At 40.8% G+C, this 23630-nt stretch overlaps 2 protein-coding genes across 3 annotated transcripts; one reads left to right on the top strand and one right to left on the bottom strand.

Moving 5' to 3' along the window:
* Positions 1–726: 726 nt before the first annotated feature.
* On the top strand, positions 727–3295 carry LOC133730157 (putative serine/threonine-protein kinase-like protein CCR3). The gene has a single exon (XM_062157803.1). It carries the CDS (start codon positions 942–944, stop codon positions 3240–3242), a length of 2301 nt encoding a protein of 766 aa, XP_062013787.1. The 5' UTR covers positions 727–941; the 3' UTR covers positions 3243–3295.
* Positions 3296–17927: 14632 nt separating this feature from the next.
* On the bottom strand, positions 17928–22935 carry LOC133730158 (phosphoinositide phospholipase C 2-like). 2 transcript variants are annotated; one of them, XM_062157804.1, is made up of 9 exons: positions 22087–22653; positions 21803–21999; positions 21539–21674; positions 21210–21371; positions 20585–20781; positions 20318–20435; positions 20049–20201; positions 19840–19926; positions 17928–18322 (listed from the first exon to the last, which is right to left on the bottom strand). In XM_062157804.1, the coding sequence occupies exons 1-9, from the start codon at positions 22396–22398 to the stop codon at positions 18020–18022; spliced, it is 1665 nt and encodes a 554-aa protein (XP_062013788.1). In that variant the 5' UTR covers positions 22399–22653; the 3' UTR covers positions 17928–18019. The 2 variants fall into 2 exon arrangements, with proteins under 2 accessions (XP_062013788.1, XP_062013789.1); XM_062157805.1 differs by lacking the exon at positions 21210–21371 and having other exon boundaries at positions 22087–22935.
* Between the last annotated feature and the right edge of the window lie 695 nt (positions 22936–23630).

The following is a 23630-nucleotide window of genomic DNA, read 5'->3' on the forward strand; positions in this document are numbered from 1 at the left end:
TTTCACCAGCATTTGTATTTTATAGTGGAGGGTTAAGGGTTCTTTTCATGGTTCAATTTTCTGATGAATTATTCTCATCATCCATTAATTTAAAAATAAAGAAGTAGAACACAGAAAGACACTCAAGACCATATATGGTAAACCATGTATCCCTCTTATTACCCCTGAATATTTCTCTAACACTTGGAGATTTGATTCTGTTACACATTGGAAGAAACCAAACTAGATAGGTGACAAAAATAGGTCTGCTTTATCGATTCCATCTCAATTCAAAAGAATCTAGCAAAGCCAAGTGTGATTATGTCCTGTACTCTTAAAGCCAGACACAAATTTGGGCTTTGCCTTTAACTTTTCACGAACTTCTAATTTGATAAGATTTTAAAGACATAACCACACATTTCAACGATAAACTTAAAGTTCAAATTGACAGTCTAACAATGTTAGATCGTAAACATAGCGAAAAGGTTTCGTACCCTTGGTGAACTAGTGAAACATTGCCTCATCAGTAATGCCGATATTTATTTTGTTATTTTACCGTTTAACGAATTTGTTTCAAAACAAAGCAAGCTTGTTTACGAGTTTCTTCTCATCTTGTCGTGCACAACGCAACCATCTCCAGCACCACATTAGATCTCCAAAGTCATAAGCTAACTAGTGATACATTGTCAAATGGTCAAAGCCTTGGGAATAAAAGAAAGATAAAAAGACTCGTTCTAAAGTCTAAACAATGGCAGCAGAGCGAGCACCGATATACAGTGAAAAAGTTTCAATTGCCAATGGCTGTTTTCCCTCTTTAGCTGGGGAACAACCACAAGACCCCACACGCTTTACATCTTCCATATTCCTCTTATTTTTATTCTTGCTTTCATCTCTCTTTCTCTCTCCTAATGAAGAAGAAAAAACCAGAAGCTTTCAGTTCTCCATGACCCAAATTGCCTTAGATGACACTTGTATATGTCTTAATCTTCCTCACAACCTTCATATCTTCGCTGCCACCCAGCAGTGTGGTTGTCAATGGCCTAGGATTAGCATCCACCACTGCCATAGCATATGGCACGTCAACTCTTTGTGGCATTGTAGCTAACCACCAGACGCAGTTCATACACTGCTACCAAAACAACCGGACTATTTTAGTCCAACCCTCTGTCTCTTTTCAAGCAATATCTGGTGGGAAGACCTTCTTCTGTGGTCTCCGGTCCGGTGGCTTTAGCCTTCTTTGCTGGGACACCAGCTCTGTTAGCTTCAATCCTAGACGTATATACCACAGTGACGACGTAGCGTTGACTGATCTTACGGTTGGTGATGCTCAAGTTTGTGCCAGAGAGGTCAACTCTAGCACAGTCAGGTGCTGGAGAGGAGGGGCTTTGTTTCACTCACCAGGGGAGGCATTGAAGTTCAAGACAGTGACATCTGGAAGTGGGTTTACATGTGGGATTTTGATGAATGGTAGCAGAGTCCTCTGTTGGGGAAATGGTATTGGAGCTGATATTCAAAAAGGGTTCGAGAACGTGTTAATGTCAAGCTTAATTGCTGGAGAGTCTCATGCTTGTGGCTTGAGGAAAAATGGAACTTTGGTCTGCAAAGGGAACAATGATTCCGGGCAATTGAATGTACCTTATGGGGCCAAGTTTTCAGGCCTTGCATTGGGAGCAAATTTTACTTGTGCTATAAGGCAAAGCAATGGCTATGTTGTATGCTGGGGTCACAGTGATGTTGTTGGAAATGTTTCGTTTGAGTCGATTGTTGCAGGTTTGGATTTTGTATGTGGACTAACAAGAGGTAATCTATCAGTGATTTGTTGGGGACCAGGATGGTCTAGTTCTGAAAATGATGTTACTTTGGGATCGATCATTCCGGGTCCATGTGTACAAACTCCTTGTAGCAGCTGTGGTGTGTACCCAAATTCGGAGACTCTTTGTGGTGGGTCGGGGAATATATGCAACTCATGCCAGACCGAGCTTCCAGTTGCAGTGCCTTTGCTTCCAACAAGTCCACTGGAAAAAGGTTCTTCATCATCCATAGGAAAAAGTAAGCTTTTGTTGGTTTTTGTAATAGTTGGATCAGTTGGGGCTTTTGCTGGATTTTGCACTGTTCTTTTCTGCTTATGGATTGGACTGTGCAGCTCTTGGTTCAACAACCGGGAGTCTGAGCAACTCACAAGTGCTGCTGACCCCAATGTAGGGGCTCTGGTTGAGATCCAAAACGTTCCTAATGCTCCATTTCAGCACTTTAGAAGTAGTTCATCATCAAAGCATGCAGACAAGACTGAAGCATTTGTATTAGCAGAGCTTTCTGCTGCCACTAAGCATTTCTCAACCCAAAACAAGATTGGTGCCGGGAGCTTTGGTATTGTATACAGAGGCAAGCTCTCCGATGGTCGCGAAGTGGCCATCAAGAGAGGAGATACTAGTACAAAAACCAAGAAATTCCAGGAGAAAGAAAGTGCGTTTGATTCTGAAGTAGCATTGCTGTCTCGGCTTCACCACAAGCATTTGGTGAAGCTAGTGGGATCGTGTGAAGATAAAGACGAGAGGCTTTTGGTTTACGAGTACATGAGTAATGGCTCGCTTCATGATCACTTGCACAACAAGAAAAATGTGGAGAAAAGTAGCAGCATTGTGAACTCTTGGAAAATGAGGATGAGAATAGCATTGGATGCTGCAAGAGGGATTGAGTATCTTCACACTTATGCAGTGCCGCCAATAATTCATCGAGACATCAAGTCTTCTAACATTCTCTTGGATGCAGACATGACTGCAAGAGTATCTGATTTCGGGCTGTCAATGTTGGGGCCGGCATCTGATCAAGAGGTAATGTCATCAAAGGCCGTTGGGACAGTAGGGTACATTGATCCAGAGTACTTTGTACTAAACGTTTTGACTGCAAAGAGCGATGTCTATGGCTTCGGAGTGGTGTTGTTGGAGCTTTTGACAGGGAAGAGGGCTGTTTTCAGTGACAGTGAAGAAGGAACAGGTCCAATTGGTGTTGTGGAATATGCAGGGCCAAGGATAATGGCAGGAGATCTGCAAAGCTTGTTGGATAAAAGGCTTGGGCAGCCGGAGCCAAATGAGGCCGAAGCAGTTCAGCTAGTAGCTAATACTGCTATGCATTGTCTGAGTTTAGAGGGGAAAGAAAGGCCTAGTATGACTGACATTGTTGCCAATTTGGAGAGAGCAATTGCCCTTTGTGAACAGGAACCTGTTAGCTTCTCTACATCCGCAATTTCCCTTCCTTCACTGTAAAATTGTCATCCAAAAGCCACATTCATTTATTTATTTTTCTCATTACTTCCTTACCGATTTTTTCTTTCCCTATTCTCAATAGCAAAATCATGCTACTAGTAAAACTGATACAGAGTTATCGTGATAATTGGATATAAATAAGCAACACATGATGAGTAATTGTGAAAAGCGAATAAAAGGACGTATTAAACAATATGATTAATTTTAGTTTATCCCCTGAGGTTTGGGGGTGTCATCATTTCACCCTCTCTACTCTCAATTTAAATTTTTTACCCCTTAAGCTTTCCAATTTTAGTGTTTCGTGTCCAATGTCTCATTCTCAGTCCAATTTGAATGTTAAGTCTGACAAAGGAGCCTACTTTACTGGCTAAAATTGTCATTTCAAAGAAAAAGAAAAAAAACACCACGAAAATTGACCAAATCTTCTTCTTCTTCGATTTCCGGCTACCAAAATCACCGCCTCCCTCAAACAAGGCTCTGTTGCTGGGTTCGACGTCTCACCCTAACAAACGCTCCTCATCAACCACCATCAACTCTTCTTCTTCTTCTTCTCTCACATCCCATCCTTTGATGAAAAAGGCCAAGTCTCAGTCTCAGCCAGACACCAAAAAACGACCTCCACCACCAAACCCACCCCGAAAACAACGACAACAGTCGCCGTACCCAGCCCGACAATTTGTCCCGCAAAAAGACCCAGCCGCCTCAGCTCGACAAGAAGCAGTTCGTCATCAAGCCCTTTAAAGGTTCGGACTTGATCCCAAAGCTCGAGTCTTTTCGGGTTTATTTCACTGTTCTGTAATTGTGTTGTGGTTAATTTTGGGTTCATTGTGTTTGGAAATGGAAGGGGGGGGGGGGGGTGAGATTGGGGGGACAGACCTGGCTTGAGGGACGGGGGTGAGGATTATGGCTTGTTGGTTTGGAGGGAGATTGATGACTGGGGTTCGAATGGGGCCGTTGTTAGGGGGTGGGGAGGTGTCGGGCCACAACAGCGGCGGAGGAGGTGTGGCCATGACAGTACAATGGGTGCCCAGATCATTTATGGGCAATGATGAGATTGGCGCGTGAGCTGGTTTCCAGCGTGACCGGACGACGCGGAGACCGAATAGGATTTGTCGGAGACTGGCGAGCATGGTGGTGGTAGAGGTGAGTTGCGATGTGTAGCTAGGGACCAGTTGGTAGAGGAGAGAGAAACTCATATCTACTCTCTCTCCTCTCAAGTCTTTATAAACTGAAACCTAGGAGTTGAATGGCTTGATTTTGGAGAGTGGCGACAGTGGATAGAGATAGATACAAAAGAAGGGAGATGAAGAATGGTTTGGTTTTGGGGAGGAGGATCAGAGGAGGAGGAGGAAGACAACTGTCTTTACTGTAGCCCAATACATTCTGGCCTTGTATCTTTTATATCCTATCTTTGTCCCAGCTTTGGGTAAGAAATGAATATGCAATTTACGTAACTTTTCTTGCTTTCCCTTCTCTCCTCCCAACTTGGGTTTATCAACTGGTATCAGAGCATGGCTCGGACCATGCAAGCTTCTGCTCCCTCCTCCACCCCAACCTCCACCGCCTTTGTCCAACCACCACCCTCTCCGCCACCATTCACAACCCTCGCATCTTCCTCTTACCAACCAATTGATGAATCTAAACCCTTACAAAGAGCCGAATTTTATCATTCACTAGCTCTTCTTCAGGAAGAGTTCCATCAATTCATGGACTCCATAAACCACAATCATACAGCCTTCCAAACTCATATCACGGCCCAAATGCCAGCTTTACAAAGCACCATGGTGCAAGCTCTCACCAGACACAACACCAACCCATACACTCCACAGTCCCATCTACACCATCATCAACCCCATCCTTTGCTCTTCCGCCACCACCTCTTACACCGGCCAATCTGCCACCCATCACACTTTTGGTGGGTCTATACCACCACCAGCCATCGAAGGTACTCCTTTTCCTTCCCTCACTGCCCAATTCTCTACAATCCAAGGCTCTTCCCCACACACACCTCCAGCCTACCCGACTGCTCCCCCGCATTACTCTACTATCACTTCTTTCCCTCATCACACACTACCTCCAAACTCCACCACCACCACCACCACAACCCAAACCCACATGACCTTGCCAGAGTTCAATATCCCATTTTCAACCACCAATACATTCCCCAGATATCAAATCCACCACCCATACCATGAACCCCCATTCTTCAGACCACCAAAAATCGACTTACTTCGCTTTAACGGTGAAGATGCCGTAGGATGGATTGCACTAGCAGAGCAATACTTGAGAACCCATAAGATTCTACCATCAGAACGGGTCACTATTGCAGCTTTACACTTCGGAGCCAACGCATGTGTATGGATGAATTCGTTTGAACAACGAAATCCATGTATCACTTGGGAGCAATTTGTACCTGCCTTCCTTGCTCATTTCGGTGCAGGCTCGAATTACGACTTCAAGACATCGCTCTCTCATCTGCAACAAACCTCCATGGTTGATGCCTTTATCGCAGCTTTCACTAAGCTATCCTGTCGAGCACCAGAATGGACTGATGACCAGCTCCTTCCCATGTTCTTGGGCGGTCTGAAGCTCGCGCTCCGCCACGACTTCGTGGCCATCAACCCAACCACCTTGACAGAGGCGCAGCGCCTAGCAAGGTGTTACGAGGCCAAAGTGTCAGACACCCACTCCTACACTGAATTCTGAACAAACTGGGTTTCACGTCCAAACAATTGGTCACAGTCATCTCGATTCAACAGTGTTCAGCCATACTCCTCCACTCTCTCACTCCCTTATCGTTCCCACAACAACTCCTCCCCACCTAATCCAACACAAATATGATGCCCCGGAAATTCGTTATTATTTTTCGAGGATTTTCCGGGATCTAATTTGTGGGTATTGGACGGTTTCGTGGCTCGTGGACGGAGCGGAAGTGTTTCAGACGAATTATTATTCGAAAGAATATGATTTTAGGGGGGTGCAAATGTTGACTTTTTATACGTTAAGATTCTCCGAAAACTTCCTTCACGAAAGTCATAAAGCACGTCGATACGAGTTTGTAGAAATGTGGAACGCGGAAATCGGAGTTTGTATGTGGAAGTTATGGTATGCGAAGTTTTGGATATTTTTGGAAATCACTAAAAATAGAAATTTCCCTTTCGGGAAATTTACTATTTTCATTTGGGTTTCTATTTCCGAAAATCAGAACCTCCGTTCTCTCTTTTCTTTGAGTCAGACCCGACCCGAACCAGGAAATTCGACTCGGCTTTTCTGGCGATCTCTAGCGGCAGGACCTGGACATACCGACTCGCCTCCTTGTTCCGGTCCTCCTGATGGTGGCCTCTAGCATCGATTCTACGTCAAGGTGGTGCAGCAACGCGGCGAACTCGAATGCAGTCGGACCCGATCGGAAATCCTTGCTCCGGCGACGTCACTACTTCAAGTTTTCTGGGTTGAGTTCGTAGGAGCCTCCTCAAGCTATCCACAGTGTTTGTTCTGATCGATTCACATCGGAATCGAATCAACTCACGGTGAACAGTTCACGACGGCTTGTGGCGGCGATAGGCAATGATCTGGGCCGAGTTGGCTTGAACCCCAGGTATTAAAGTTGTTCTATTTGGTGTTCTTGACATTTTGGACGGTTGGATTAATTTAGTTTTGAATTTTGGCCGGTGGTGGTTGTGCCACCACCTGTGGCGGCGTTTTTGCGGTCTTTTGGCCATGTAAGGGATAGTTTCTGGTTTTATATATCATCTACTCGTCGATACGAGCATTTTGATATATAATACGTAATTTTTGGAGATCGTATGAATACGTTGTGATTTTTACGGTTTCGGACCGTTCGATGATTCTATCCGTGAGGATTTGAGCGTTCGATCGACTTGTGGTTTTGACATATCGATCGTAGAAGTATTCCAGAGACATTGGGTGGTTTCGGATGTGGTTTCGCCTCGATTGGCGTCACTTTTGGGGATTTTAGTTCAAAACAGGGGTTTCGAACTTAAATCACTTGGTGATTCGTATTCTGATTTGAGACCATTGATGATTAGGTGCTTCTCAAGGTGATTTGGACGAGTTGTTGATGTGAGTGTTAGTTCGGTTCTGTATAGAAGACGCAGCGGAAATTTCGAGGTGAGTAATCTCACAATGTTCATTTACGAACCAAGTTACCTTTATCGTTTTGAGAGTTATTTAGTTAACTGCAAACTATAGTTGGTATTAGTGACATTCCTGAGTGAATGACCACGTGTGTGTGTGTGTGTATATATATATACGTGAAATATGTATATTCTTATGAGTTGATGGATGAATTAAGCAATAGGGATTGATGAGTTTCATTCTATTGTTTTGGGGCTTGACTTTTCGGGAAACATTGTTTTAGGAATTGAGAATTTCTATTGTTTGAAAAGTGTCAAGATTTGGTGTGAGTTGCTTAATGTTTTGATCTAACGACCGGGGGTCGAAAGATCTGAGAGTCACAAGTGGTGATTTCTCCTTTTGATTTGATTTAACATTTTGGGTCCAGTGCAACTTGCTTAATGTTTTGATTTGACGACCGGGGAGGTCTGATAATCGGAGGTCACGGGGTGACATCTCATTTTGAGAGTTGAGTAACTTTTGGTCCTGAGTGACCGCTTTGAAATGTTTTGATCTAAAGACCAGGGAGGTATGAGGATTCGGGGTTGCTGGGAGTGACCTCAGGCATATATATTGGGACTTCACGCCTTTGGCCGGGTTTGTGGATACGATCAGTTAGAGTTCTAGTCTGTTGCCATTGTACATCATGGAGGGTAGCGGGGAGCTATTTGATGCCTATGAGTACGTGTTTTAAAAGGGAGTGTCGCGGATTCTTTCTTTTAAATGTCAGGGGAGGACTTGTGTATCATATTTAATTGTCAGAGTTTCAATTATTATGATTTTGTCACGGGGTGACTTTTGTTGATTTGAGAACATGTTTTAAAAGGGAGTGTCGAGGATTCTTTCTTTTAAATGTCTGGGGAGGACTTGTGTATCATAATTAATTGTCAGAGTTTCAAGTTATATGATTTTGTCACGGTGTGACTCTTGTTGTGTTCTTTAGGGGAAAGCATATTGAATTGTCAGATGTTCAATTAATATGGTTTTTATCACGGAGTGATTTGTGTTGTTTTCTTTTAGGAAAAGAATGGTTTGTTTTGGGAAAACATGGTGTGTGTTCCTTTTTACGAGTTGATGGGTTTTCCTCATTGGGCGAGTTGTGCGTGTGTGTTTTGAGTTACTCATACGAGCTTTCACAAGCTTACCGGGTTTGTTGTGTGGCAACCCGGTGCACTATTCAATGGTTTAGGGGTTAATCCTGCAGGTCAGGGTAATCGTGGTTGAAACTGAGGTAGCGTGCTAGCAGCTTTACGGTAGGAAGCCAATTTTGTGACTTTACCATTATTAAGACTTCCGCTTGTAATAAGCTCTGAGGAGCATTTACTTATTATCTTGTTGTGACAATTTAATTTGTAAACTCTTGTAATATATAACTCTGCGGAGCGTGTATATATTGACTTTGTGGGTTCAGGGCATCAGTATGTACTTAGTTTAAAAGGAAAAAGTTTTCCATGTATTTGTATTGATGGCTGAATCATCACGCATGTATAATTATGAGATTATATATATCGATTTTTATTTATGTTTTAAAAATCGGGGCGTGACAACAAACCACTCCACCACCAAACCCTCAACCAAATCAAAACACACTCAACCACCCCACTCGCATTCTGACAACCTCAGAGCAACGTACGTGAGCGCAGGTCCAAGGGACTGTGCTTCAACTGTGACGAACAGTACACCCCCACCCACATTTGTAAACGCCCATTCCTAGCCATCCTAGAAGCTTCCCACCCCACTCCCAATGATGAGACCTCAGACACCCCCGAGTTTCATGACTGCACCCCCATATTGGAGGACCCACAATCATTCACAAAGGAACCATACCCGTTACATGCCATTACCACAAGCACAGTGGGAGAAGTAATGAAGATGAAAGGTACCATTAACACTGTACCTGTTACAGTATTCATAGATTGCGGTGCAGCTTCAAATTTCTTGAGTCCCCAAATGGCAAAATCTTTGGGTCTTCCCACCGAAGCACCGACCGGACTCCGATTCACTTCGGCCTCCGAGGAATTTCTGTCCCCATCTGGTACGTCCCCGAATGTCACCGTATTGATTCAGGGATATTCGTTCACCGGTGAATTCCTCCTTCTTCCGGTAGCCGGATGCGACAAGGTGTTGGGAGCACCATGGCTTAATACTCTTGGCTTGATTGGATGGCAGTTCCAGGAGAAAATCATGGCCTTTTTCACTGATGGTCAATATCACATTCTCAGAGGGAAAACCAATCGCACTCATCCTTCGGGTCAACCCGACTTATTGGCTCTACTACCCTCTGATCAGTGGGATCCTTTAGCCCAATCTCCTATTAGCCCAATAACCGCACTACCAACAGCTCCTCACCCATTCATTCAAACTCTTTTATCCACATACCAACCCATTTTTGAACAACTGGTGGACTTACCACCTCCAAGGCCCCTTGATCACAAAATACCATTGCTACCCAATACAAGCCCCATTAATGTAAGGCCTTATCGATACCCATACTCCCAAAAAGCCGAGTTAGAGGCCCAAGTTGCGGATATGTTATCTCATGGGTTGATCTGTCCTATTGGTGAAGAAAAAGGAGGGTACATGGCATTTTTGCGTCGACTACCGCTTTTTGAATGAGGCAACCGTCAAGGATCACTTTCCAATTCCGGTTGTGGATGAATTGTTGGATGAACTTCATGGTGCCACTTATTTTTCCAAATTGGACTTGCGATCCGGGTATCACCAAATTCGCATGTATGAAGAAGATATCGCCAAAACGGCTTTTAGGACACATGAAGGCCATTTTGAATTCGTGGTAATGCCATTTGGCCTTACCAATGCTTCCTCCACCTTTCAAGCTCTAATGAACCAAGTGTTCAAACCGCTTTTGTGAAAGAGTGTTTTGGTATTCTTCGATGACATCTTGGTATATAGCCGTGACTTAAAATCCGATGTTCTTCATCTTGAAGAGGTGTTCAGAATATTGTGGGCCAACAACCTACATGTCAAGCTGTCCAAGTACTCATTTTGTCAAGACAAAGTGAATTACTTGGGCCATGTAATATCTGCTGCAGGTGTATCAGTCGACCCAACAAAGATTCAAGCTATAGTTGACTGGCCCAAACCCACAAACACCAAAGCATTAGGTGAATTTCTCGGTCTCACATGCTACTACCGTCGTTTTATACGACACTATGGCATCAAGGCAAAGCCTCTGACTGAGCTCCTCCAAATTGACGGCTTCCAATGGAACCCAGGCGCCAATCATGCTTTCATGGAGCTGAAAATCGCCCTCACTTAAGCCCCAGTCCTACAATTGCCGAATTTCACTAAACCTTTTATGGTGGAAATTGACTCCTGTGGTCTCGGCATCGGTGCCGTTCTCTCTCAACAAAGGCACCCAATCGCCTTCCTCAGCAAGCCCTTATCTCCTCGCAACCAATTGCTTTCTGTTTACGACAAAGAGATGCTTGCAATCCTTCATTCAGTGGAGAAATGGAGGCCATACCTTCTAGGAAATACATTCACCATTGTTACCGATCATCAAACCCTCAAGTACATGCTTAATCAGCGGATATCCACTCATTTGCAGCAAAAGTGGCTTGCCAAACTGATGGGTTACAACTACAACATCGAATATCGTCTGGGTTCCATGAACACGGTGTTGGATTTGCTGTCCCAAAAACACGAGATGTGTAACCTTCAAGTGTTCTCGGCTCCGGTGTTTGACTCCCTACATCAGATCGATCAGGTTTGTCTCAAGGACCCTGCAATTCAGTCCATTATTGCTGGTTTACAAAAGGGAATTGAATCCAAGAAGGGTTTTAGTTGGGTCAATAATCGACTGCTGTATAAAGACAGAGTCTTTGTTCCAGCCTCTTCTGATTGGCGTACAAGAGTACTCCATGAGTTTCACTCTTCACTTCAGGCGGGTCACTCAGGTTACTTGAGCTCCTATTTACGCCTTTCTCGCAATTTTGCGTGGCCGGGAATGCGTAAGGATGTCAAATCCTTCATTGCTGAGTGTGACCAATGTCAACGTCAAACCTATGAGACGGTTCGACCATCGGGATTGCTGCAGCCCCTTCCTATCCCGGAGAATACCTGGTTCGATATATCGATTGATTTTATTGATGGTTTGCCCCCTTCTGATGGAAAAAATGCAATCTTTGTTGTGGTAGATCGACTCTCAAAGTATAGGCACTTCATCCCAATTTCCCATCCTTACACTGCCACTCAAATAGCTGAGGTGTTTATGAAGGAGGTTTTTAGACTCCATAGCATGCCTAGGTCCATTGTCAGTGACCGTGATCCGGTTTTCCTCAGCCATTTCTAGACAGCATTCTTCAAACTCCATGGTACTAACCTATGTCATAGCTCCGCCTACCATCCCCAAACGGATGGGTAAACTGAAGTGGTTAACCGCTCCTTAGAACACTATCTAAGGTGTTTTGTTCTTGACAAACCTGCCTCATGGTCGGGTTTACTTCACTGGGCTGAATGGTGGTACAATTCCACCTACCACTCCACTATTCGCATGACACCGTTTCAAGCTGTATATGGTACACCACCTCCCTCTGTTTCTATGTATGTTCCAGGCTCTACTTCGGTGCAAGTAGTTGATCATGCTCTTCAAGATCGTAATATACTGCTCCAACTACTCAAGGACCACATGGTTGCTGCCCAAAATAGGATGAAGACCCAAGCTGATCATCACAGGACAGAACGGGAATTCAAGGTTGGTGAATGGGTTTTTCTCAAGTTACAACCATATTGCCAATGTTCCCTAATCAAAAGGTCCTCCCACAAGCTTTCTCCTCGCTACTACGGGCCGTTTCTGATCAAAAACCGTATTGGCAAAGTCGCGTACAAACTTGACTTGCCAGCTCCATGCCGCATTCATCCAATCTTTCATGTATCGCTTCTAAAACAGCGTATCGGTGATGGCACACCACTAACTACATCCTTACCTGACTTTGATGATTAGGGGTGTGCAAAACATGGTACAAACCGGCCAAAACCGACCGATAAATATGGTTTGGTTAAAGTTTTTTAATTTTAAAAATTGAAAATAGGTTCAATACTGAACCAAACCATTTATGAACTGGGTTGGTTTGGTTTCTCTTGTACTTAAACCGCGGAACCTGAACCGACCGGTATGTTTGAAACATAAGAGAAATTTTTTTTTATTTTTTATTATATATATATATACACATAATAAATATATATTCATCTGTCCGGTTTGTTCTAAGTAAGTTTTAAATCTCCAGTTATAACATTATTCTTAAATGATATACTATCATATTGAATTCAAGGCTCAAAGGCCTAAAACCTTAGTATATAATCGCTACAATTTTTTTGATCATTTCATATCACATCTCTGATCTCTCAATCTCTCATTCTTTGACCTTTAATACTATCATATTAAGCTAGTATTAATGGCTAAGTCGTTAAATAAGTGAATCACTTTGAATCTAATTTAGGTTTTAGTTTTGGACTATATGTTTTGGATTTTAATTATTGAATTTTAAATTTAGATAATTTTTAAATACTGTTTAGTCCATATACTTTGTCTCTCTCATCGTTTTAGTCCCTGACATTCTAATTTAATCTAAAAACTCCCTGACCTCACAATTTCTCTCTAATAGGTCTCTTCCGCGTCAAATTAGGAGTTGACCTTGGGTGAAATGTCCAATATACCCCTATGTTATTTGTTTTTCCTTTTTAATTTCTTTTTTTCCTTTTTTTTGTTTTTCCTTTTTAATTTCTTTTTTTCTTTTTTCTTTTTAATTTCTTTTTTCTTTTTTTTATTTTTCTTTTTTCCTTTTTAATTTCTTTTTTTCCTTTTTTCTTTTTTGTTTTTTGTTTTTCCTTTTTAATGACTATCATATCCTGCTGCATCAGTAGCGCCACGTCGGCAAACCAATCCAGATCGACCCGAAACCCCAATTATTGTTCTCCACGCCGGCGGCCATTTTTCTTTTCCATCACTATTATTATTCTTCACTTCTGGTTTTGGTCAACTTGGCCATCAAAAACCACCATTTCAACCAGACCCAAAATCCAAATCACCATTTTGAGAAAGACCAAAAAACCTCAGAGTCTGAAAAAATGGTAGTTTTCAGTGAAAAGTTTCCAAATTGAGGCCTGATGTGGAGAGAGAAAGTGGGATTTGAGTGGGAGAGAGAGAAGTAGGCTGTGAAAACAAGAGGGGAGTGGTTGAGCGGCGAAGCGGCGAATTTCTGAGCTGATTGGGATCTGCTTATGTTTGAGAGATGGCGTCAGCGACGATGGAGACGAGGGCGGATCCGCTAAGAGGCAACGGAGGGAGATGGCTTCAGAGAAGGTGAAGAAGTGATCGATCAGCTCCTAGCCTCTTGCTTTTGCTCGATGTCCATCTATACACCGCCAAACTAGGTCTTTGCTGGGTTTGGTTTCAATTTGGGGAGAGAAACAGATGGGTTGTGGAGTTTGATCGGAATGGGATTGGTGGGTTGAGGAAGGAGAAAGTAGGCAGAACGAAAAGAAAAAAAAAATTAAAACGGAACAAGAAAAAAAGAAGAAAAAGCAAAAAAGAAATTAAAAAGGAAAAAGAAAAAAGAAAAAAGAAAAGAAATTAAAAAGGAAAAATAAAAAAAAGGAAAAAAAGAAATTAAAAAGGAAAAATAAAAAAAAGGAAAAAAAGAAATTAAAAAGGAAAAAAAGGATAAGGAAATAACATAGGGGTATATTGGACATTTAACCCAAGGCCAACTCCTAATTTGATGCGGAAGGGACCTATTGGAGGGAAATTGTGAGGTCAGGGAGTTTTTAGATTAAATTAGAATATCAGGGACTGAAACGATGAAAGAGGCAAAATACAGGGACTAAACAGTATTTAACCCTTAATATTATATAGGTGAAAACCGCCTAACCGACCAAACCAAACCATCTTTAATTGGATTAGATTGGGTTGGATTGAGCTTATTTTTTTTTATGACCGGTTTTCCAAAATGCCTAAACCGCTCACTTTTGGCATTGTTAATGTTTAAGATTCAGCGGTGACTAAACCTTGGTTAACGCAGGTCCGGTGGGCGGACCGCTACTTGTAATGTAATCGATACTTCCGCTACCTGTCAAGTAAAATACAAAGGGCGTCAAAGGGAGACCGCGCTGGGCGGTCTTCTCTTCTCCGATCCCTAAGTCAGTCAATGTATTTATGTTAACAGAATAACAATAGGTTAGTAGTAAATGCGTAATTAATGAGGAGAGAGGAGAGAACCTTTTATAGGTGGGGAAGAGGCTGACCTCTTCCATGTTTTCGATGTGGGACCAGGGGCGAAACCAAATAGAAGGCTATATGGGCTCAAGCCTAGACAATATTTTGGGCTAAAAACCTCTAAGTATATATAGATATATATCTACCTTCAGCGGCCCATACCAGTCAGAGAAAAAAAAAAAAAAAAAAAAAAAAACAGTCTCCCTCACCTCCTCGAACTCTCAGCCTCGCCTAGTCGCCTCTTGGACGCACAGCGGCGCAGCAGCCAACAGGTCGATGAGATGCAGCCAGTTCTTCTCTTCATGATATTGAGTCGAGTTCTTCTTCCTGTACTGATTTTCATTGCAGACTTGCAGTCATCTTCTCCCGCTTTCCCCATCCAAGCTTGCTTTGTTTTCTGAGTTGCTCCAAAACAGAAGGTCTTTCTTTTCTTTTGAGCTAAGTCTCTTGATTGGTTTAATGGGTTTGTTGATGGAATTAGTGTTCCTGATCAATTCTCTCTTCTTTGGTTTAATGGGTTAAATGGGTTTGTTGTTGATTTCTTTTCTTTGCTGATCAATTCTTTTCTTTGGTTTAAGGTACGGTTATCTTTTCTTCTATTCTGCTTTGTGATTCGTCCTTCCTTTTTCTTATTCAATGGCATGCCTTCTTTTTCTCTACTCTAGTAATCAATAAAATGGTCAATCTTTCTCTGGAAATATGAGAATAAGGTAAATGTTTGAATGATGCAAGTATGTTCGTTTTGAGAAATTTGGTATCAAGATGGTCAGTTGGGGTCTTATTCCAAGTTTACCATACAACTTTGAGTTCAGTAATGCACTGTATCCATTACTTACTGCTTCACATTGTCTTTTGAAAAAGGAAACCTGCAGAAAAAGTTGCTGCAGCTGGATTTTTCGTGGTGGTTCCCGATATCTTTTATGGCGACCCTGTGAATCCTGATAATCCTCAATTCGACGGAGAGTCCTGGTTTAAAGCTCATAGCAAGGTTCGTGACTTTTCTTGAAAGGAGTATATATGTATAATCTTTGGAATTGGTAAGTAGGAACTAGAATCAAGATGAATTAGGAGGGGAAACATAAATTTTCCTAGATTTTGAAGGTCAATACAATTATGTACTGATTGTCTGCAAGTGAAGCAAGAGTAGAACAATCGGGGGTAAAAAACCTATTGAAAGATTCTCAATTTGGACCGAACAATCAAACATGATTCCACCTAAAAAAAAAAAAAAATTAGTGTACTTCTAATTAGCCTAGACAAGTCTCAGATCCTGGTTCCGCCACTGTGTGGGACTGATATGCTTCAGTTCCCAGCTTCTGATGCTATCTTGGCGCGGCGCGTCATTGGTGATTTGGGGGTGAGCCGGGGCTCAGGCGGTAGCCTGCTTGGCTGTGTTTCAGTAGGTCACTCCGTTGGTGGGAGTTGGTACCGCTGGCGGTAGCATGAGCGTGGCTCATTATAGCTAATTATGCTTGGCAAATGCTCATGTAAGTACAGGCATAGAGATGGTTTGGAGTCAAAACCGATCCAATCCAATCTGTGTGCAGCCCTATTGATGATCAAGGAGAACTCTTGTGGCGTCCGGAACGGATCCTTGACATGGCTGTGTCCCGCAAAAAGAAGCGCAATGTCACACAATGGCTCGTACAATGGGCTGGCCTTCCTGCTGAGGATGCCACTTGGGATGAAGCTCACACCATCAAGCAACGTTTTCCTTCTTTTTGTGCCTGAGGACATGCCACATCTCAAGGGGGAGGGACTTGATAAGTTCTTCCCTTCTCTGTTCATGCCCTCTCTATTTTGTTGACTATTTTGATTGTATTAGAGAGTAGACAGCTGTCTTTATGGTAGCTCAATATATTCTGGCCTTATATCTTTTATATCCTATCTTTGTCCCTGCTTTGGGTAAGAAATGAATATGCAATTTACTTAATTTTTCTTGCTTTCACTTCTCTCCTCCCAACTTGTGGGTCTATCAATTTGTTTGACATGGAGGACATGCTCGTACTTTTTGTAAAGGATAATTTGTTGGAGTGTGAGACATGAAGATCTGTTAGAGATTGCAATCAGATCAAGGGTCATTTTGGTCTTTGCAATCTTCACATCAGTAGTTTCTGTAGCAAACCGCAGTTCTAGAATAACACGGGCGAAATAAGTTTTTGACTTTTTGTCCCCCCCCCCCCCCCTGTTTACAAAACGGGGCCTGCGGCGGCTACACCGTTTGAACAGATTATTAATTTCTAGTTAGTCGTTAATTAAATAATTATTGAATTAATTAGGCAACAATTTTGCTATTTGGTTCGTGAGTCATCACTGAAAAATAGATTAAAAAAATTGGATCCTGTGTGATCAAATATTCAAATATGAACATCGAGTCATCCTGTCATTGTTGTATCGAGTTGTCTAGCATTCTAGCCAGCCTAACCTAGTACAGTATAGGGTTTACTAAACTTTACAAAATATTAAGGTCAATTGCTAATCTCAGTGGAAGAAGGATCTTCTACTTGGTGTCGTGTTTATATAGTGTCCAAAATGATAATACCCTTAGGAAATTATGAGTTTTACATGGTTTCTTCATCTTGGCCACTAGAATTTTCATTTTACGTTCCAAGCTTTATAAGCAAGAGAAAGAAAGACGTTATCAGGTTTGAAGCACTGAGTTACTTGAAGCATCTGCCAATCCAATGCTTATGTGTTACGTACTCGGTTGCTCGAAGCTGAGACTGACCAACTCACCCATGTCCTTCTCTAATTTTTAACTACAAAAGATATTGTTTTGGAGACGGAATTGGAATTGGAATTGGAATTGACTACATTGATGCCCTTAACTTGGGGAGGTATTGGATCTTGCTGCCGTTTGAAGTGTTAGGTAAATAGATATGTATCAATGCATGTACAAACCAAGAGCGTGTAATAATGTTGCATATATCATTGCCTGTTTCATATAGCTTTATAAATGTGCGTTAAGAATGCGCCCCTTTGACTCGTAAAAAGCATAACAAAGTACAAACTTATCAAGTATGTTTTCCCTTTCAGATGAAATAATGTATGAAACTTCAACTCATCTAGAGGATTCAAAGTATCAAACACATGGTGATCAGCACATGTTTTCCCTTCGAGACCTTAAGTTATTTTTAGAACAAGGTTTTTTCTTTTTTCTTTTTCAAGTCAAATAGCCTAAATTCAAAAGTCACATGGTGGTAGTACGTTTAATACCAACAACAAGTCTACCCATGGATAATTTTTTTATTTTAATGCCAGAAAATTTGTAGCAGACCTTCAATTACTTGCCTTAACACCTGCATTCCAGGTTTTGATGATGGAAACAAAATGTGCTGTAGTTCATTTAGTTTTCACATGTACATAGATTACAATAGAGGCAGAGTATGAGAAACCATATACTTCACTCAGGACTTTCAAACTCAAATTTCATAAGAAGCTTCACAGATTTATACCTTACCCCTTTTTTATCATGCAGAGGAACTGCTCTGAACCCAGTTCTAAGCTCTGATATTGGCAGACATATTTGGCCACCAAAGTCATGATTTCCAGAACTGTCGTACTCTTTAACTTCAATTCTAAGCACAGCTAGTTCTGGAACACTCAATGGGAAGTTGAACTCCTGATTCCACACTGGAATCCACTCGTCTTCGATTGTCTTAGTCTCCTCCATTAGTGTGTCCGTTGGGACTCCAGCAATTCCAACCTACAAACACAACGTTATAGTGTAATATTCTGTTATTACATATGTGGAATCTTATGCTGTCAGACTATTAATCCGAATTAATTCAAATCAGTGTCTATATGATCAATAATCCAGATTTTGGATTGATGAGAGAACTTACGAAAGTTAGACATTATAGTACACAGTTACTACTTGCATGGTAATGTGATGTTTTGCCACCAAAATATTATGTCATGAGACTGTTTTGATTTGAATCTTCAATATTTCAAAAAGGGTTTATTCCATTAGAGGTACTCTTATTGATGTCAGAATCTACTAAGAAATTAATGTTTTCCTAATTAGGGATGTATATATGGTTACTTAATAGTTTCATGGTAAACGATTTTTTGAAAGCTATATAAAATTATGTTATGAGACTGTTAATATGGATGTTACATGGATCCGGATTATCTGCTATAACGTTATATTTGCTAGAATCTGCTTGGACTTCACTATGATGTTGCCACGTCATAAAATGACAATCCAACAGTTTAAAGTAAAAATTCTTAACCAAAAACTTCTTTGATAAAGTTTCTCCTCATTATTTTTGCATCACTGAAATAAGTTGTCAACAAGTTTTCATAACTTTCTTTTGCACAGATTGTGGAAACCTCAAGCAAGAACAATAGGAAAGAACAGGAACAATATATATATTCATTGTGTTTCATTGAACAAAGCAACTAACATCAAGAACTAATGTCTCTGATTCAGAATCTAAAACCGCCAAAAGAATGGAAAAAAATTATGTAAAGTATATATCTTCCTCAAGAAGAGTTGAGAACTGAACCCATTTCCTGAGCAAAACTAGAAACCAAAGAGATCTTATAGAACTAAAGCAGGGGAGAGAGAGAGAGAGATTTCCTTCTCTGAAATTGGATCCTAGTCTCTTTCATAAATCATTGTAATCATACCAGCAGATGAACATGGTAACGCAGCGCCTCATGATATATATAGGACCTTAATTGCTCTTTGTTCCTTGAATCTCGCATAATAGAAACTTGGGTTGAATCACAAATAACAATTGGCATAAACTGCTAGATCAAACATGAAAAGGAAAAGGGAGGTGATATTATCTGGTGCATCCCATCGAATTTGGGTTTCCTATAAATTTTTACTTTAAGCTGTTGATTGCCATTCTATGATGTGGCAGCATCACATTGAAGTCCAAGCACATTCTAGCACATATTGTTATAGTAGAGAATCTGGATGTTACATTCAAATCATAGGTTTGTCTACAGTAATTGCCCATACATTAGTAGACTAGCTAGTTTGACATAGGTAGACTAGTATAATAATGAGGTACACTAGTTCGAGACTAGTCTACCAATGCATAGAGCTAGTCTATCTCTATATCAGATTAATCTATCTTGATGTAACGATACCGTGTAGAACTTTCTCAAACCATAGTCTATTCAATCAAATAGTTCAGATTAACATTGTCATAACATTACTTTCCATTTTTAGGAACCTATATTAGAATGAACGTTTCATTGACTTACCCTCACAAAAAAGTCCGGTGGAGAGAAGAGATCAAAGTGTGTGCGGTGGAAGTCTGAATGCCATCCTTCACCCATGTAAACTTTAACCTGTTTATCCAGAAGAGAGAATATGGAGCTAGACATGCACTTCCTTGAACATCATATATCTAAATAAGAAGAGTAACTGAGATGGACACATGGTTACATGTTTAAACAGATATTCAACCCACCTTCAAGATTTGCCTAACTCGGTACGATTTTTCAGGATTAAAAACCTCATTATCTGGACTGCCGGTAAGTAAAAATTTAGGTTTTTTCACATAACCACAACCTCCATTAGCTCTGAACATTCCTTCCATAATATGAAGGTGCTTATCATGTCCCTTTGAGAAAAATAAATTGGTTTAGGTGAGGCAGAAGCAGAACTTCCAATACAAATAAAAGCTGATCATGTATGAAACTAGCTAGGAAATCAAATTACAAGTTAAAGAAGTCTAACTTGCATATTGAATGCGACCATTTGAGCTCCATGGCTCCATCCAAGCATAGGGTCATAATTTGATGAGTCCACACGTGTACCTTTGGGATATATCCTTAACAAGTTTCGTTGTGTAAACCTAAAAAATGAGTTCGTAGAGCAAATTTGATGATTTAGGTGGTGAAAAACAATAAGAGTAATATAAATTCAGACATGGTGTACCCCGGAACTTGAATTGCCGGAGTGTTACAACATTGTATACATCAAGCTAAGGAATGTAAACATTACCTAACAATATCTGTTCCACGAGTTTTTGATGCACGTTCCAGTTGTTGCTCGCTCAAGCTAAGACGTCTGACTTTCTTGGGATCAATATGCAACATATCCAACCCTCCTTTCGGTTTTCCAGCATGGATTGCAATTAACTGCTTATATTGTAGATCAGCATTCTCCTCATCTTCATCCCGATCATCTTCGTCATTGTCCTGCTTATTTTCAAGTGTTAATAAGTAGTACCTTAAGGTCTCGTTTGGTTTGCGGAAAGGAAAATAATTCATTTGTCTTTCTCATGGGAAGAGAAATGAGATTTCCGAAGAACTTTCAATTCCGATATTTGGTAACATAAAGAAAGTTATTCGAAAATTGTTAAAAAGTTTGTATTAATGCAATAAATTATTGTGTTATGAGTAATAAATGCAAGGAAAGAATGAGAGAAAGTGATTCATTTGGAGTATGGAAGAAATCATTTTCCAGCATATTTTCGTTTGCTTCAGGAATTTTTTTTTTTTTTTTTTTTTGCATCCCAAAGGCAAGAAAGAAATAACTTTTTTTTTTTTTTTTTTTATACTTACTCTCCGCAAACCAAATGGGGCCTAAAAATAGAAGTAAACAAATGTTTATACTTCATATGCACCTTATCAGTGGCTCCAGGGTCCTTGCGCCTCTGACGTTCATTATGCTCTGGTGGCTTGGTCGAGATCAAAATCTTTCTCTTTAACATTTCAGGTGAAGAGAATTCCATTAAAAATTCCGAGTCAGGGACGTAAAGCATATCTCCAAATGTTTCAGTCACCATCTACAATCTCATTTGTTTTTTTCATCAGAAAATGGTAGCATGTACCTCGTTTACTTTCTACCAAAGTTTAGCAGTGAGTTTCAAATGTGTCTCATCTCTATCATAGATGTCATCGGTAGATGTGATGCAATCAATTTGTGATGGGAAAGGGTATACGCTTTAGTTACCTTGGCCACTTTAGCTTGAAGAGGTGAAGTCAAGTGGTCTTCAAATGTTATAACAACAGGATATTCAGAAGCAGTAAAAGCATTGTCCTTAATAGCACGCAAGCATTTGATGAGTTCAACAGGACGAGTCAAAGTCCTAGAAATTAGAAAAATGTTCAAAGAGATCATGTATTAACTAGCAACATGCAATTGCTAATATTGGACAAAATTAATATCATTTTCGTAAATACATGAAAAGCAACAACAAATGAAACTAATACATACCCTCCATGAAGAACCGCGACGCCATTCTTTTTAGAATTAGGCCACAAATCTAATTCAATAACTCGAACACCTCGTTGCAGTGCCTGGATAATTGGTTTGACACTACTGTTACTGCTGAGTTGATTTCCAGTCAGGTATGAGTTATGGCCAGTGTATAGGAAATAATGAGCCAATGGAGCTTTCATATTATGATTCACCTGATCAATCCAAACATATTTTAATATATACATTAATATTCAGAAATTTACTATAATTCCTGAAAATACAAATAAATATGAATCTACCTCTGAAAAAATTGGAGGGTTAAGATCACCAAAGAGATATCGAAAGAAGGCATCAAAATGGAGGCCCTTTCTTTGGAACATGTTGAGATGCTTGAGACTGTTGAAAATGGCCTGAGCATCTTCTTTGGTGGCCTCACTTTCTCCTTGAAACTCAACCAGAAATCTGTGAAGGCCATCGAGGGACATGATGCTATTTTCGGCGTACTTATCAAAAATTTTCTTGATATCTTCAGGCGGCTCCGCCGCCATGAACCTGAATATTCTTTCGAAACAGCAGCAGACCTTGAAAGACTGTTTATTAATGTTGGCCATCTTTGCCAATAGTCTCTGTTGGCAATAGTTTCTCTAGATTCTCTTTACATAAAGAGAGAAATGAAGATCAGAGTCTTTTGCTTTCGAATTTCATCCATTTACATTAAATGTTCTAAAGAGGAATCTAAATACACATCGACAATTGATAGTCGTTGTAGTGGATTTGAAATTCGTAGACGTCTGACTTTATTTTTCAGTATTCCAAATTCCCTCTCAGGCACGGAACAACGGTGGGGGTTGGGTTATGCTGCAGCCCAGCCCAGCCCAGTTTTTTTTTTTTTTTTTTTTTTGAAGGAAAAAATTTATATGTATCGAGAACCAAGCTTCAGGCCATAAGAGCTTTTCCTCAAACCTCTCATGTTTCTCTCTCGGCCATGCATGGCTCTGCGGACTGAGTCTCACACGTTCCTCTGTAGCTCGGCTCCCCGCAGCATGCCCTCTGCCACCTCCTCTCCAGCGACCTATGAACTCCCTCCTCCGCCGATCTCGTCTTCCCCAAGAGGCTTCTCCAAAGCGGCGGAGTTCGTGATCTCCAAGGTGGACATTGCATTGGCATGTTGTAAGTCCTTATATCACAAGATGTTCTTTGTTGTGGGTTGCTCTTCTTTCGGTTGTTTTGGTGCTATAATAGTAACGACAGATTAGGTAAAACCTTTTTCTATATTTAAAACTCAGGTGAGTAAGTAATAGTAGCCACAATTTCTGTAAAGACTTTAGATCTCCTCCATTGATATGCTAACCCGCCTCTTTCTGTAATCAATGTCACACAAACGATCGATATCATTATATGGTAATTCCAATCTCACCCCAAACTTTTTCTTTGGCCAAAAGTGAAGAGATTGCTTCTCTGATCTCATATATGTATATGGGTCTCTCACTTTACTTTCTCTTTTATCATTGCCAAAAATATATGCTCAGCACGAACAGAATATAATTGAGGGGACCCTAGCTGCTAATATAATTGAGGGGACCCTGCTGTGTGACATTTTGAATTTTTCTCTAATATCTTCATCATCCTGCTAGAGCAGAACATTTCTTATCTGCTTGATTGATCATCCCATTTGTTCGTGTAAAACATGTTAGCTGATTTGGTATTGTGTTTATATAGTGTCCAAAATGATACTATCCTTTTGAACTTATGAGTTTTACATGGTTTCTTCATCTGTCAATCCGACGCTTTTGTGTTACTCAGTTGTTTGAAGCTGAGATTGACCAACTCACCCATATCCGTA

Source organism: Rosa rugosa, chromosome 2 (genome assembly GCF_958449725.1).
Source record: "Rosa rugosa chromosome 2, drRosRugo1.1, whole genome shotgun sequence".
Lineage (NCBI taxonomy): Eukaryota > Viridiplantae > Streptophyta > Magnoliopsida > Rosales > Rosaceae > Rosa > Rosa rugosa.